This window comes from Trichechus manatus, unplaced genomic scaffold (genome assembly GCF_000243295.1).
Source record: "Trichechus manatus latirostris isolate Lorelei unplaced genomic scaffold, TriManLat1.0 scaffold00076, whole genome shotgun sequence".
Lineage (NCBI taxonomy): Eukaryota > Metazoa > Chordata > Mammalia > Sirenia > Trichechidae > Trichechus > Trichechus manatus.
The window spans coordinates 13091217-13107663 of record NW_004444012.1 but is presented as its reverse complement, the minus strand read 5'-3'; the positions used below and the strand labels follow the sequence as shown (position 1 = coordinate 13107663).

Genomic DNA, 16447 nt, shown 5'->3' with positions numbered 1-16447 from the left:
GTTTAGACCCCAGATGAGAAAGGTGAAGAGAACCTGGAGATGCAGCAGGACTGACCTGTGGGTGGACCTCCTGCAGGGAGTTGAAGAAGGGCTCGAAGGGGGGACGGCCAAAGTGGGTGATGGAGCGCAGGCCCGTGAACAGACTCCGGTTCAGCACCTTCTGGAAGTGCCGCTCACAGATGTACTGGGGGGAAAGGAGAGGGGCAGGTCACATGAGGCACAGCCAGGATCAGCGCCCAGCCCAGACAGGGGCCCACCCACCTGCCTGGCTGGCCCTGACGTACCAGCATGGTGGTCCTGAGGTCGAACTTCTCCGCCAGCTGGGTGATGTAGATGTGCACGGACACCAGGTCCTGGCGGTCATTCTCCTCCACCTCCCGGATGATGTCAGCCAGCCATTCGAACTGCCGCTGTGTCCTTGTCACCCAGATGAAGTAGATCTGGGGACACAATGCTCGAGCTTGGGACCCAGCTCAGCTCAGGCTCCCGACATCCCAGGATTAGAACCCTTCTGACCTCAGTCAGCTTGTTCTTCTGTCAAAAAAGCCTGGGGAGATAGGGTATGGTGCCACAGGGCCAGATTCTGAAGCAGGAGATGGAGCTACCCCAGGGCATAGAGAGGTGGGTGTGAGAGTTACCCTGGGGCAACAGAGAAAGGCCCCTTGGCGAGTGTGAACTGCAGGTCTGCTCCCGTGGGAAGCAGCTCCCTCACACTGAGCCTGATAGGAAGCAGCTCCCTCACACTGAGCCTGACCCAGGAAGCAGGTTCCTCACACTGAGCCTGACCTGCCATTCCCTTCACTGGGCCTTGCTCAGGTTGCTGAGTCCCCACCTAGAGGCTGCCTACATGAGAGGGCCCAGCTGAGGGGTGTTTCTCAGAGCAGCCTCAGGGAGGGGGTGGGGATGGCCTCAGAGAGAGACTGGGGGATAGAAGCTGCCTTGATGCCTCACTCCTCAGGGGAGTCCACCTCCAGCTTCTGAGAGGGAGAAGCAGAGGCAGAGCTGCACAGACAAGAGAGAGGAGGAGAGCTGCCTATCACCTCTGAGTGCTGACAGCACTTGGGTTGGGCCTCTGCCTGCCAGATTCCTGTGCCCTTAACTCACCTGCCAGGCCCAGAGAGACAAGCAGGGGCCTGCCACCAGGTCCAGGCTGGGGTGAAAGGGATCAGTGTGGAGGGGGCCCGAAGGCCTGGGCTGTGTCCCTGGGGCCAGCCCGGCCCACCAGCCCTGCCTTGCCACCTCCCCTCGTCCTCCTCTTGAGGGCCAAGCCAGTTTCACCAGTGCCCCACCCTGAGTGTGCCCTTCCCTCTCCCAAACCCCACACCAACAATGCTCCAAGTGCTGGTCTCCTCCGTTAAGAAGAAATGGGTTTCTACACCGCTCTCCAGCCCTGCTTACAGGGACTCCCAGAAGCAAATTCAAGGTGGGGGTACCCCATCACTGAGGGAGGCAGCCTTGTTAAACAGCAGGGGCCCTGAGGCATCTATGAACCCTCTTTCCTTCCTTGAGGATTTAGGGGTATCCTGACCTGTCTTGGCATTCAGATCTTGCCCTTGCCTAGATCATGGGGGCCAAAGGCAGAGGCAGGAGAGAGGGACGGGTGGGCACAGTGATAGGAAGGAGGGGCCATGGCTGGTGGGAGAAAGGGGCACTCACCTTCTTACAGAACACTTGGCAGCTGACTGATGACTTGAAGACCAGGTCTTTGAGGATGGAGGCAAAGGGGGTGACCCCAATGCCCCCTCCCACCAGCACTGACACCTCAAACTTATGCCACTCCTGGTGGCCTTCTCCAAATGGTCCATCGAGATACAGCTGCAGAGAGGGGGGTGGGTCTGGGTGAGGCTTGGCCACCGCCATCATTCTGAAGCCAGAAGTGGGAGGCAGGGAAAGGCAGATGGTACCGCAGACCCCTGGTAGCCTGACCCAGGTTTATGGAGTGGGGGAGGAGGAAGCCTTGGGCATTAGTGGGAACAGCCAGTGTCTGGGTGGGGGGAAGGGGAACACTGGGGAATCTGTGCTTCAGGGCCAGGGTCTGCTAAGGGGAGGTGGGAGCACGTGGCACGCCTGGCCTGGATCTGGGCACCTTTGGGTATCTTGCACTGCCGTCGCCCATCGGGGGTGAGTAGATCTCCCTGAGGCGGGTGGTCCAGGGCCCCGCTGCCCGAATGTGCAAGCTGAGCGTGTCCTCATGGGGCGCAGAGGTGAGTGTGAAGGGGTGGTACTCAGTGGTGCCCAGAGCCAGGCAGGCAATCCGCACCCACTGCCCTGACTTGTACTCAAAGCCTTGGGGCCGCTGGAACCGCAGGTGGGTCACTCCTGGGGAAGGGTGGTGGGCGGAAGGCTGCCGCTCTGACCCAGCAATAATGTGGCCTCCAGAGAGTCCCCCACCCGAAGTCTCAGCTCTGCTTCTGGATCACGACATGGGAGGCCTCCCCCTACCAGCAGCCATTATACCCCACGGGCCAAGCCCACCCAGGGGCTGGTGGTCAACAGGGGCAAGGGGCAGCCTGGCCTGGGCTCCTTCTCTCTGTTGTGAGAGAGACTTAGGTCCCCTGGCAAAGAGCTTCTCTTACCAGCTCTTGCCTCTGCCACCCTAAGTCCTTGAGCCACCTCCACTGGGCCAGGCCAGGAGATTTCATGGTCCAGGCTCTGTCCCCGCCCTGTCGGCATCTTCAGTGCCACCAAGCTGGTCCCCAGACAGCCTCCAGGCTTGTACCTGAGGGCAGCAGCTCTGCCTTCACCACGCTGATCTCCACCTTCTTCCGGCTCAGGCTCACCAGCTTGTCCCCCCCATAGATGAGCGCTGGGACCAGGAAGTAGATGTGGAAACGGGGCATCTGGATCAGGGCGAAGCTGCCGTGGATGATGAGCTGGAGACATGGCCAGTTAGTATAACGCAGACCCAGCAACATTCCCAACAGGGTCTGAGGCCAGCTCAGGCCTGAGGCCCTGCATCTACCCCACGAACACATCAGCCCCCACCTCACCATGTATCATGCTTCTTCCGTGCTCCAAAACCTATCCAGTCCCAACTCCACCCTCAAAACATTCATGATGAATGAGGCTACCTGGAAAAAACCCAGAAGCCATGCACTTCCTTCTACCTCCACCGGGTGTCAGGTGGCCTCCCTGAGACCCCCCCCGCCCCCCCCCCCCGTAGTCTGTCACCTGGACTCCTACAGGGCTGTGTAACTGGTCTACCACTGCGATTCTTGCCCCACTGTGACCCTGTCTCTCCCAGGCAGCCGGTATGGCTTTATAAAAAGCTCATCATATCATGTCATCTCCAGCTCAAAAAGCCTGACAAGATTTCCCCCTGCACTCACTATAAGGCCTTGCGACACTCGGGCCTCTGCCTGCCAGTATCTCCCCCCACCTCACTGTTCCTCAAACATGGCAGGTGCTTTCTGCTTCAGGGCCTTTGCACTCGTGGTTCTCTCTGCCTGGAATGTCCTTCCTGGGTTCTTCCACGGCTCCCTCTCATTTTTCAGGGCTCAGCAGAAATGCCCCCTCCTCAGGCCTTCCCTCAGTCTTCTACCACATCTCCCTGTCAGCTCCCCTCAGAGCACTGTCGTCAGCCATGGTAACTTTGTTCGCTCAGTCATTTACGTGCTCCTTGTTTTCCCCACTGGACTGTAGGAGTAGGGACTGCGCCCACTTGTTTGCCACTATACTCAGCTCCTGAGGTTTCTGCCTGACACATGGTAACTTAAAAAATCCCATTGCTGTCAAGTCGATTCCAACTCACAGCAACCCTGTAGGACAGAGTAGAACTGCCCCATAGCATTTCCAAGGAGCAGCTGGTGGATTTGAACTGCTGACCTTTTCGTTAGCAGCCACTGCTCTTAACCACTGCGCCACCAGGCTCCCCTGGCACATGGTAGGCACTCAGTAATGGTTGAGTCAATGAAAAGAGTTTCTCCAACTTATCCTTTCCTTTTGGAGACTAAAGATACTCACTACTCCCCCTTTCCATGAAGTCACTGACAAGTATTGTCCAGCTCTGGTCCTTTCTCAAAGAAGCTTGTGTAACAAGTAACCAGACGTGACCTGCCCCCAACCCTCCCTTCGCTTGCTCCTGAGTCCCGGTCAGTCTGACTTCTGCCTCCACCACTCCTCAGGACCTGCTCACTGAATGCTCACCAGACCCACAAATAGTCAAGTCCCAAGGTCTCCTTTCTGACCACGTTCACTGCCAGGGCCTGTGGCACCATGACTACCCTTTCCTTACCACTCTCTTCTCCCCTGGCTTCTGCAATAGCGCTCTACTGGTTCTCCATCTTTCCCTCTCAGGCTCTCCCTTTTCACTTCCTGGCTGGCATCATTCCTTCGCCTACCCCCAATCATGGGTGTTACTGAAGCCTGATTTCTTCACCCTCTCTGCTCTTCTCTTTCTACATTCACCCACGTGGTGTGGCCTCTCAGCTGAGCCACAGCTTCAGCTGCAGCCTGCACATGTCCGCTAGCATGTCCTGCCACCCCCTAATCTCCCGTGGCCATTCACAGCCAGGTCCGTCTCTTCTGTCCCCTGAATATTCTTTCGGCATTCCTGCCTCCGCACCTCTTTGCATGGCCCTTCCTTCCACCTGGAACGCTCTTCAGTCTCCACTCCACCCAGTCAAATCTCAGCTTATCTATCCTTAAGGCCTGGCCCAAATCCCAGCTCCTCCCCCAACCAGTTGAACCCAAAGAAACTCCTTTCGATAAGCTCCCGGAACACTGTTTGGAGCCCTCAGCTCAGCAATTAATCCTGTGTTGTCTGTTCATTTTGATCACTTCACATGTGTGGCACTTATCTCTGCTTCAAATTTAAGTTCCTCAAAGATAAGGTTTAGAAGTCTCCCCTCCTCATCCAGCACAGAGCTAGTACATAACAGACCCTCAACCAATCCCATTGCCGTCCAGTCGATTCCCACTCCTAGCAACCCTACAGGACAGAGTAGCATTGCCCCACAGGATTTCCAAGGCTGTAATCTTTACAGGGAGCCCTGGCGGCACAGTGGCTCAGGCTGCTAACCAAAAGAACGGCAGTTTGAATCCACCAGCTTCGCTTTGGAAACCCTATGGGGCAGTTCTACTCTGTCCTATAAGGTCATTATGAGTCGGAATCGACTCAATGGCAACGGGTTTGATTTGGTCTTGGTTAATCTTTGTGGAAGCAGACTGCCACACCTTTCTCCGACGGAGTGGCTGGTGAGTTCAAACCACCAGCCTCTCGGAAGCCTTTCGGTTAACAGCCAAGCGCTTAACCACTGCACCACCAGGGCTCCTTAGACCCTCAACAGATACCTGTTAAACTGAATCCTGTTCCTCATTCAGCCCTTCCTTCCTCCAGCTGAGTGCTCCCAAACTCTTGAACCTTTCCCCACAGGACTGAGCTCATCTCTGAACTAGCTCTGGTTTCTCCAAGCTCTCCTTTCTCTGTGGAGCCTACGCTTTCCCCCGAGGCTTTCTGAGCATTGATCCAGGCCAAGTACAACAGCAGGGTGACTTCATACTCCTCTGTTCATATGCCCCATTTTGTGTTGGCTTTACTTTTAAACCTCAAAGCCGCTGCAGACTCAGGGTTGGCTGAAGGGTTAGGGGAGCAGCCAGCTCATCTTCTGCAATGCTAGCCCTGCCCTCTCCAGCCAGGATCTTGAGCCTGGACACCCTCCCCCAGGGTCTTCTCTACACTGCAGTCCTTTGTTTGTAACTTTCTGCCCGCAGCCCAGTGGCCGTGCCTGGGATGAGTGGGAGGGAAGACGGTGCTCTGGTCCTAATCTCCCCCAGGTGAGCTGCTCCCAAGCTTCTAGGGCTAGGACTCCCCAGAAGGGGGGCTGCACCTTTCTGAGATCCGAACCTCTCTGCTGGCAGAAGGGCAGCTCTGAATGCCAGCTCTGAACCCACAAATTAGGGATAAATCAGAAAGGGGTCTTGGCCCCAGGAGGCTAGTCTGTTCGCTCTTCTGGGTCACCCGTCTAGTTTAAAGAAGCTGCTTTATGACCAGATACAAGAACATTATCTCCACCCCCAACAGAAACAGTGACCCAGGACGCTAGGGCTCCACCCATCGTCAGGAAGGTGTGGAGGAAGGGATAAATTAGCCACAGCTTCCAAAGAAGCTTCTGAAATGAACAGCTCTAGGAAACATCCTAAACCAGGACAGGGTAGTCATCTTCAGAGCCATGAAGGGCTGAGGCACAGGAAAGAATGAAACAGATCCTTCTACATAGCAGTGAGAACTGCACCTGGGAGGAGGCAGGTCTGGCAACAGGAGCCAGCCTGACTGAGGTGATGGTGGGCTCTCTCCCTTTGTCTCTGGATGAGGGAGAGCCCTGAGTGAGTTCTGCCTGGAGGCAGGTAATGAACAGGGTGGCCCTATGGCTCTGGGCTTCTTGAAAGTTGCCAGCCAAGAAAACTGGTGTGGACAGCTGGGGCCTTGGGACTTGGTTTAGCTTTTCATCGAGGCCCTCAGGTGGCCTTTGGGGAGCCGCCTTTGTCCCTGAGGAAGGCAGGCGAGCAGAGATATGACACTGGGCCACAGGTCAGTCAGCTCTGAAGCCGACCAACTGAAGCAGCTGATGCCAACCGCAGGGGAGGATGAAGGGAACAGCAGAGGAGCATGCTGGGAATGGGAAGGAAGGGAGGCAGGGGCCCAAGTCAAGGAGAAGGAAGGGGGACAGGTGGTGTCTTAAAAATCCATTGTATCAGCAGTCTAAGTGAAGACATTTTGAACAAGCTCATGAACTTTACAGGTGGCACTTAGCTGGGTGGGGTGACTAACCAAAAACCAAACCAGTTGCCATTGAGTTGATTCCGACTCATAGCGACCCTACAGGACAGAGCAGAATTGCCCCACAGGGATTCCAAGGAGTGGCTGGTGGATTTGAACTGCTGACCATTTGGCTCTTAACCACTGTGCCACCAGGGCTCCAACTAACACCCCAAAAAGCAGAATTGGAACAAAAGTGGCAGAATCCATTCGAGCTATGTTCCTCTAGAAAAGGTGCTGCTCCCTTGAGTACAGGAGGTCCACCCAGCAGCCCAAACCAGCCACCCAAAGTGGGGACCGACTGGCTAGGCAGAAATGATGTGGGGGTGTCGGTGAGGAATGTAGATCAGCCTGGCGGGGCTGCTACTGCAAACCCCATGCTGGGGAGTCATTCTTCCAAGTGCTACTTATTGGGGTCAGCCTACTGGCAGGCCCCATACTAATCTCTGTCTTTTAAGAATGATGTGGGGAAGTGAAAGAATATTCGGAATAGCTCAGGGGATGGAGACCTGATGTCCCAGCCTTCACTGCCTCCCTGGGAACGTCTGGCCCAGACGCCCCTTGCCTGGCTCATAGCCAACAGTCCTCACCAGGATGTAGAGCAGGATGTAGAGGTGGTGGGTCAGCCAGAAGCCCCGGAAGCTGCGGCGGCGGAAGTGGTGGGAGGCGAAGACATACATGATGGCCAGCACCAGGAGCAGTATAACCCCCGTAAGGCCTGTGGAGAGAAGTTGAGGATGAAAGGCAAAGGAGCAGTGCCTTCCAGAGGGGGCTTTTCTGAGGCTTCCAAGGGTCAGGGTCCCACCTGCACACCACTGCCCAGGGTGGTGGTGGGACAGCCCCAGCATCCTCCTCTGTTCCCGTCCCCCCACACCTCTGGTCACAGGCACTTTTCATTTCAGCAGACTCTACTGGTCCTTCACAGCCTGTGTCACAATTGTCATTTTTCAAGCATCTGTGTCATTCTTGTTCCATGTCTGTCACTTTCCTGACTCTGAGGTCCACAAGAGCAGGAGCCAGGCTAGGCTAGTTCACCGCTGAATCCCCTGACCCTAGCGCAGGGTGCAGCACACCATGGGCCGTACCTACACGTGTGCTGAGTGAAGCAATGCATAGAGCCTCTACCCTGGGCCAGATCCTGGAAATCGAAGGCCCTGCCGTCCGGCAGGCAAAGCTGGCCCAGGTCCCTGCACTGCTCCACTTGGCCACCACAGCACGCAGCACGAGCCTGGCACTGCCACTGAGCTGCACCATCAGTGACAGTGGGGTCATCCTGTCCCTGCTCATCGTCACTGGCATCCCCTCAGTCCAGGAGGGATTTCAGACACGGGTATCGGGAAGCAACTCAGGGAGCTGGGGGGATGGGAGCAAAGGAGGGGGAGGATGGCTCCCCTGAGGGTTCAAGGAGGAGAAAGGCAGGAATTAGGAAGATTAGAGCCCTACAGTTCGAAAAAGCAAAGGTTAAGAAGGGATCTGATCAAAGCCTAAGTCCTGAACCGAGAGGAGAGCATGCACACAACTTGATCCGCTGAATCCCAGAGTGCGGGAATTAGCAAGAACCTTCTCAAGTTCAAAGCAGATCATTTTAGGATTAAAAAAGACACAAAAAAGGCCATGCTGTGTTTCACAGAGAAGAGCACATGCAGGAAATGTGTTACCTCAGGGAGGGAACAGACTGAAAATATAAATAGTTCAAGAACAGTTTGAATAGATTCACAGCTAAGAGCTCTGAAATGGGTGTTTATGGGGAGTTAGGAATATGCTCCTAAACAGCCCTTGTCAAGACAAACTACGAGGGGAGGGTGGGCCTTTGTCTGGCTTGACAAAGAGCCCAGTCCCTCCCCCAGGCATCTGGGACACAGGATTCCTCCACGTTCCTGTCATGGTAGGTGTGTGCGGGAGGAGTCCACTCTCATTTCACAGAAGGAGAAACTGGCGCACAGTGTGGGTGGGAGCCTAGCCAGGCTCCTGAGGGGAGGATTGGGAATGCAAAGTCTCCAACTGCGGGGAGCAGCCTCAAAGGCCAGGGTGCAGAGCTTGGCTGTCTGTGAGAGATGAGGGAGTCTGGGCTTCCCCCGTGGCAGACAGAATCCAGAGCCTGGCACTTGGAGCTAGGCCCAGAAATTCACGGAGCAGGAAGGAAACATTCTCACCTGGCACAGTCTGGAAGAACCACCAGTAATATTTCTGGGGGAACTCAGACCTGTGGAGAAGGGACAGCAGGGAAGGACCCTGAGAGGAGACCCCTGGGATTTCCAGAAAGGACCCTCCAGAGGAGGCCCCCCAACCCAGGCACTAGTGTCCCCTTCTACTGCCAGCTTGGGTTGGTCATTGAGCCTGTCTCACGTATCCTGTGGAGTCTGCCCCATACCCTGGGGGGTGACATTCTCCTCTGGGCCAAGAGAATTTGCTTCTTACCATCCAAGAGAATTACCCCTTGCCATACACACACACTCACCCGTCGTCATGAAAGAGGCCAGGGAAGAGGCAGGCCAGGACGCTGAGGGGGCTGATGGAGAACAGGTACACATTCACCACATGGCCAGCACTGTGTAAGACTAAGGAAGAGCAGGCAGGGTGGGGGTGAGCCTGAGACAGCCCAGGCAGGTAGCTCCACCTATTCAGCCCAAAGTGGAAACCACGCCCAAGCACAATTGGGAGCTTGAGGAAGAACCCTTGGGATCTGGACTCCTGATCTGCAGTCACTCTTGGTCCTTCTCTCCGTGCCCACCAGTATGCACACTATACATGAACGTAACCACATGAGTCTGAAATTACACCAGTAGAAGTTCATTCCTATGGTTTCTCTCCCAGAGTCATGTTTTAAAATATAAACAACTCTGGGAGAGAGAACACATGTGCAGTCATCCTGGGGTGTTCCGGCTGTGTCCGCTGGAGGCTGGTGAAGTGCCCTTGAAAGCCTGGGTAGAGGCACTCATGGGGCAGTGAGGGGCTCCTGGGCTCCTGGGCTGACTTCATGACTGCCAGCTCCATCCTAACTGAGAAGACGTCCGAGATTTACACTGAAGAAAAGAGCAGGCAGAGAAGCAAAATGGAAAGAAAAGCACAAAAGAGGAGAAAAAGGCCTGCAGGAGGAGCAGGAAAGGCCAGCGTCAAAGGGCAAGAAGATGGAAAGGGGGCGCCCAGAGGCGGCGAAGGCAGCAAGCAGTGGGAAAGCATGGCGAGAATCCCCAGGACGCAGGCCCTGCCTGTGAGGACGATGGCAGTGGAGGCGATGAGGCGGTGGAAGTCCACGGCGGCGTCGAAGGGCACGTAGCGGTTGAGGAAGGTCTCCCGCAGGAAGGTGATGAGGTTGCGGCACATGGTGAGCAGGATGTAGGAGAACATGAAGGAGATGCTGGCCGCCGTACCCCGCGACAGGATGATGCCCACGCGGGTGGTGTCCGTGATGCCCGTGTGGTGTGCGGCATAGGCATAGTCTGCAGAGGGACCCAGGCAGGGGACGCGGTCAGCGCAGAGGGGAGAGCTGGTTAGGCAAGTCATTGACCGCCGGCCAGCACTCGTAACAGGCCTCCCCCGCAGGCTCTTCATTTTAGCAGGTCCCACTCTTGGTAGCCTGTCACCCAGAGTCAGCCCCTTCCCTGTGGCCAGCACCTATCGAAGGCCACGCCCCGGAGGTGTCCTTTCTCATAGTAGGCCCCACCCCCAAGGCTGCCACTTATCACAAGCCACGCCCCGGAGGCGGCATTTCTCAAGTAGGCTCCACCCCCAGGGCTGTCATTTATCACAGGCCACGCCCCGGGGTGCCCTTTCTCAAAGTAGGCTCCACCCCCAGGGCTGTCACTTATCGCAGGCCACGCCCCAGAGGGAGGTCCTTTCTCACTCCCCGCCTGGGGCTGTCAAGGATCGTAGCCATGCCGCGGGCGGCCTGTCACTCACAGTAGCCCCTTTCCAGGAAAAGCCCGCCGGCGATGGCGTAAAACACTGCCACGCAGCCAATGTGGCGCCGGTAGTTCTCAATGAAGCGTTTAAACTGCTGCACATTCTGGTGGCGGCGGCTGCGTTGCAACTTCTCTCGGTGCGCCTCGGTGAACAGCAGTGGCTGGAATGACGTTACCCTGGGAGACAGAGAGCCTTGGCTCTTAACCCCCCTCGAACGCGGCAGCAGTGGAGGCGGTCTCCCTAGAGAGACGGGTGCGGGGCCGGGGGCGCCAAGAGCGTCTTGCCAAGCGGGGTTCAGACCTCAAGGGCTATACCGCACTCCGCAAGCAGGCTGTTGGTGAGGGACGCTTCCCAAGTAGTCACTTAGTGGGTCAGCTCATCCCTGGGGATACGCTCTGTCTAGCTCAGTGCCCACTCCCACTGAGAAGAGTCCTCTCCCTTCTGTAGCTCCCAACCCCCATCAGGCTTTTCTGGAGACTCAAAGGATCCTTCCTCCAGGAAGCCTTCCCTGATCTCCCAGGCAGAGGTGAGTGCTTTCTCTGAGCTCCAAAGCCCCTTGCGCTTACTGCCATTATAACATTCATCAGTGGGATATGGTAATTAGAAACGTAGGGGACTATCTCATCTGACTGTGATGTCCTTGGGCATGGACTCTCTATTCTGCCTGCACCCCCGGTGCTTAGCACAGTGCCTGGCACTGAGTAATCAATGTATCTTTGCTGCAGGGATGGGATGAACTGCCTGGGGTTAAGCAGAGGAACAGACCTACTTCTTGCCAAACCTCCGGCGAATCTCCTGGGGAGGGTCTGTGTCCATGGGGCACGGCACTCTCTGTGGTGTCAGCTCGGCCTCAAGGTCGCTGCGGGAACAGCGGGCACTCACTCTGGGAGAAGGACTGGGGCAGAAATGGCAGGATATAGTACCCTGATACCTAGCCACTCTATCCCCTGCCGCTCCTGGTCTGCCTCCAGACCCACACTGTCAAGGAAAGGTCCCATCTCTCAGCCAGGCAACAGCAGGCATTCCCACAGAGACTCAGCAAAGGAGTCGGGTCCTAGGGGTCCAGGTCAAGGCCACCACATACGGCTGTGCCCTTTACATGGGCATCTGGCCCAGGCAACAAGGAAACGCTGAAATCCAGCCAGCTGTATGCCCACTAGGTCACATATCCCGGTGCAGGGCTGCATCCACCTAGAGTAAGAGGCACCTTTCTCTCATTTGTACACAGGTAATATACAGGCTAGTGGCAGCTCTGGTCCCAGTCATTCTGGGGAGAGAAAGAGCAGCTCCCCAATCCCACCCTCTGCCTCCAGCCTTCCCAGATGGGGGCTCACCAGATCTGCTCCTGGCTGATGTAGGAGGCACGCCGGCACATGTCCTTGATGACTTCAGGCACCTCCACCCCTGCAATGCAGAGCTGGGCTCGGGAGAAGCTCAGGACCCAGGAGGGCCTGGCTCAAATGCACAGCGCCCCCTGCCCATGTCCGTACACTTCAGAAGGTCGCTGACCAGTGAAGGCCCTGCCTCTGGGGGCCCAGGCCCCAGCGCTTTTCCCCAGTGGGAGCTGGATCCAGCCCCAGGGGCAGGGAGAGGGCTGGAAACAACATTGGCCAGGCAGGCTCCCCTGAGTGTGTCCACCTTCAGTCCCACTCCTGGGGCTGGTATCAGGCTTATGGGGGTAGAGTTCAGGAATTTTATGTAACCTGCCTGCTAAACCCATCTCGCCACAAAAACCATACTTAAAGCTCTCTAGCTTAAACCCTCCCAGGAGTTCAATCTAGCTGGCCTGTCTATGGGGAAATCACCGTAAAATTTTTTCAAATTTTCTGTTTGAAAGTGTTCATAATAAAATGTTGGGGACAAAAAAGAGGAGCTGCTCTATTGTCGCCTGTCCGGGATAAGGGCTGAGGGGCAGGGCAGGATTGAGCTGTAAATCCAGGTTCTCACCAGAGGCCTGGGAATCTCCAGGTCACTTCCAAGTTCTAAAACAACCCTGAGATTACCCTGGTCTATAGCCCAGAGGCCAAAAGTGATTAAGCTCAACTCAGTGAAACCACAGCGTTCAAAGCAAAGTGTAGATGTCTATACGTACTCCCAAGTGGCTCAGCAAACATAAAATGTGGCAAAACGGTAACAACTGGCAGATCCAGATGGAGGGCATAGGGATGGTGGTTGTACTATTCTTGCACCTTTTCTGTAGATTTAACATTTTTCAAAATAAAACTTGGGGGAAACAGTAAATCACAACGACTATTAAAAGCAAACAAAACAATACTCAGTGTTAACTTTCTATTTAATCCTCCTTCCCCAAGCCTGGTCCTACTCTCCACCCCAGGCAGGGGCTGGCTGTTCCAGGGACTCTGCCAACTGGGCTCACTTCCAGATGCCTGTGTCTGCTCTCAGGACCAGGTGCCCGCTGCCTGGCTGCCTGGGAAAGGTGAAAAGCTGCAGAATCAGGAGTACTGGGTCTCTTCTCTACAATTCTCCCTCGCCCCCGGACCCCTGGACAAGGGCAGCCCTGACCAGAAGCACATCTGTGTCTTGTTTGCTCCCTTCCTCACTGAGGCTCCTCAGGCCCCTCAAGTTCTCACAATTCTGGGAGGAGCTGGGTTTGGTCTCAACATGTCCCACTGAGAATCCTAAACTGAGAAGACACCATAACAGCTCAGAGCAGGCCAGAGGCAACCCCCCTGCCTGCTACCTGCATACTCCTCTTCAACTCTACTCCCACCCACCTGAGTCAGACACAGGTGGGGCAGGAAGTAGGAGACGGGACAAAGAAGCAGGTCTTCACGCACTCAGCACTACGGGGGATATAATGGCAAACAAAACGAGAACACCCCCTCAACCCAACACTCACGTTTTCTTCTGATTTTCAAATAAACAAAACATGTTTGTGGTCTCCTAAAAGTATGTGGATAAGTCGGCCTTACCCACCAGGCCACCCCACCTTTGACGCAGAGCTGTGTGAAGCGGAGCTCGCTGTCGTGGTCCCTCAGCATGAAGTGGAAGTCCTCCCATGTCAGCTCCTCCTTTTCCTGGAAGCCCGACTCCCGGAACATGGACTCCACCACCTCGGCCAGCTGGGCCTTGGACAGGCAGTTGTTAGAGATCTCAATGAAAGACCTGGGGTTGGGGAAGACAGGAGCCATCAGGGCCTGAGGAGGGGCCTAGGTCCTAGAATGACCATCCCACCAGGCCTTCAGAGGCCACGTGGAGGGGCCCAGACTGGCTGAACCCTGAGCCCACTAGTAGCTCTAACAGTTTCGGGATCTATGGGTAAGGAGGAGGCCCCTTTGCTCTCTCCTTCATGTCCCACCTCCTTTCCCAGCAGCCCCTGCATAGGCCCACTTTCCTGACTGTCCCATTGGACCAACCTTAGCATCCTGATAAACTCATCCTTAGAAATAAGACCATTCCCATCGAAGTCATACATGCGGAACATAAGGCGAGACTTCTCCTCAGGGGAGCCTGGAAGAAGGAGGAACCCTTTAAGAGAGCCCCAGCCCACCTGCCTGAACCCTGGCAAGAAGGAGCCTCCCGTTGGTGTGACCCAATGCTGAACACGGCAGGGGTAACTCTGCTTCCTGACCCCTACCTAGGTGCTCCCAGACATCTGCCATGGCTGGAGACCTGCCCCCACTGCTCCCCCATCTCCAGCAAGTCAGTCACACTCCAGCCTCGGTTCCCAGCCTGTCCATCCTCTTCTCTCTGGAAAATCACTCCCTCCACCCTCACCTGTCATGAAGACCACCAGGATGTCCAGGAACTCCCGGAAGGACAGGTAGCCATTGCCATCCTTGTCGGCCAGAGAGAACATGGACTCCACAAACATGTCCTGCGGCTTGAGGCCGAGAGACTCGGCAAACTCGGCCCTGCTCAGCTCGCACATCAGGGCCTCCCGCACCTTCTGCGAGGAGTCCAGGGGCAGGGTCCCTGCGTCTGCCTGGTTAATGTCCAGCACCTGCACTTGGCCAGTGACAGAGGAAGGGAGAGAAGGAGGCAAGACTTTGTTGACTTGAAGGCCAATTGAGGCTTACAGGAGCCACCTTTTTAGGTGTCTGCTTGCACCGCCTCCCGTAAACAGCACCCTGTCAGCCCTGTGGGTGGGTCCCTGGGGCCATGTTTGGTCTACAGAGTCCTGGCCCTCTGCCTTAGCTGACTGGACCAGGGATGCACACTTGACCCAAGCTGGGGACCTGGAATTGAGGGAATTCAGAGTCTTCTGGAATTCACACTGAGAGGCTTCAGCAGTCTGCTGTCAGAAGTTACAGACCACCCTCTGAAGGGCTCAGAGAGGGAATGAAACAGAGGCACAGAGAAAGCAGAGGCAGCCTGAGGAGGAGTGGCCTCGTTTGCTGCCAGCTTTCCCTTTCCTGATCCCTTTGGAGGCCAGTCTACAGTCCTCCCTTTGCAATTCCTGGGACAACGTGCATGCTCAGAGTCAACTCCCTTTTGCCAATGCCAGCTTGAGTAGGTTTCTATTACCTGCATCCAAGAAAGTTGTGACTAAGACAGGGCCTCAGCTGGGCTGAGGAAAAGTTGGGCATGGGAAAGGGAAATTCTCATCACAGGCCATATCCAGACTACCCGGTGGGGAAAACAGACAGTGAGGGAAGCAGGCAGGCTGCAGGCCACGGGGCCTGAATTTCCTGCCTGTAAGCCCCTAGCTCAGCCTGATTAGTCCAAGCAACCTTGTTGTTTCAAACGAGGTGCTTTAGTGGAAAGAGCCTGGGGCTAGAGGGAAGACACCCAGGTTCATGTCCCAACTTTGCCACCTGCTCACTGTGTGAGCTCATGCAAATCTCTTCAATTGCCTGGGATTCTTTTCCTCATCTGCCCTACTTATCTCACAGGGTTATCGTGAGAAGCAACAAGACAGGTTGTGTGGAAAATGTTTTGAAAAGTTGAAAGCACTGTATAGACACGAGGAACTGGCAGCCACCCCCAGGATACAGCAGGAATGCCCATATCCCTGATGCATCCTGGACAGAGTGGAGGTGTCCAGGTCCTGCCTGAGCCCTGCAATAGTCACCAGCCGATGGCTGCCAATGAGAGTCTTCAAAGGTGCTGCCAACCCACCCACCCTGAGCTTCCTTGGGTCTTGCTCTGTCCTTGTACATGCTCAAGTTCAACTTGTTTGAAGACGAAATGACGTAAGACGTGTGCCTGGCACATAGTAAATGATCATTAAAGAGTAGCTTCCCCTTATGAGCTCAATTTCTAGAAAAAAGACATCATGTTTGGTGAAGTAGAGGGTCGGCTAAAATGAGGGAAATCCTCAGTGAGATTGATTGACACAATAGCCCCAAGAATGGGCTCAAACGTATCAGTGATTATAATGATGGGGCAATGTTTTGCTCTGTTATACATAAGGTCGCCATGAGTTGAAGTTAACTCAACAGCAACTAACAACACCTCGTGAACCCTCTCCTCAGCCAGCCAACCCTGCTCCTTCTCCTCAAGTATTCATTTTTTGACCTTTCATGGGCACCTCTGCTCAGTCCTTCCTGCCCCTTTTTTCTGAGCCAAAACTTTTCCAACCTTTGAGGCCTTGCCAAATCTCACCTCCACCATGACAGTACACCAGCCTGAAGGCTCGCTACCTTTTCTGATCTCCTAGACCACTTACTTCCGGGATCACTTTTGCAGTGTCATTCTTTGCTGCTCATTCTATGCGTGTCCCATCTTCCCAGTGGGATGATAAAGCCCTTCAGTGGGAGGACCATGATGTATTTATTGTACATCTCCCATGCTCCTTCCACTCCACTGTGCTGCTCCCAAGCT

At 55.3% G+C, this 16447-nt stretch overlaps 1 protein-coding gene across 1 annotated transcript in view; it reads right to left on the bottom strand.

The window, feature by feature from the left end:
* Positions 1–16447, bottom strand: part of DUOX1 (dual oxidase 1) — a 30108-nt gene that overhangs the window by 632 nt on the left and 13029 nt on the right. The window contains 16 exon segments of the mRNA XM_004380743.1: positions 56–184; positions 285–440; positions 1657–1815; positions 2087–2319; positions 2720–2873; positions 7348–7475; positions 8911–8960; positions 9216–9315; positions 9967–10197; positions 10658–10836; positions 11430–11555; positions 11995–12064; positions 13611–13786; positions 14038–14131; positions 14399–14721; positions 16142–16159. Of these exon segments, the coding sequence (XP_004380800.1) occupies positions 56–184; positions 285–440; positions 1657–1815; positions 2087–2319; positions 2720–2873; positions 7348–7475; positions 8911–8960; positions 9216–9315; positions 9967–10197; positions 10658–10836; positions 11430–11555; positions 11995–12064; positions 13611–13786; positions 14038–14131; positions 14399–14721; positions 16142–16159 (2326 nt within the window).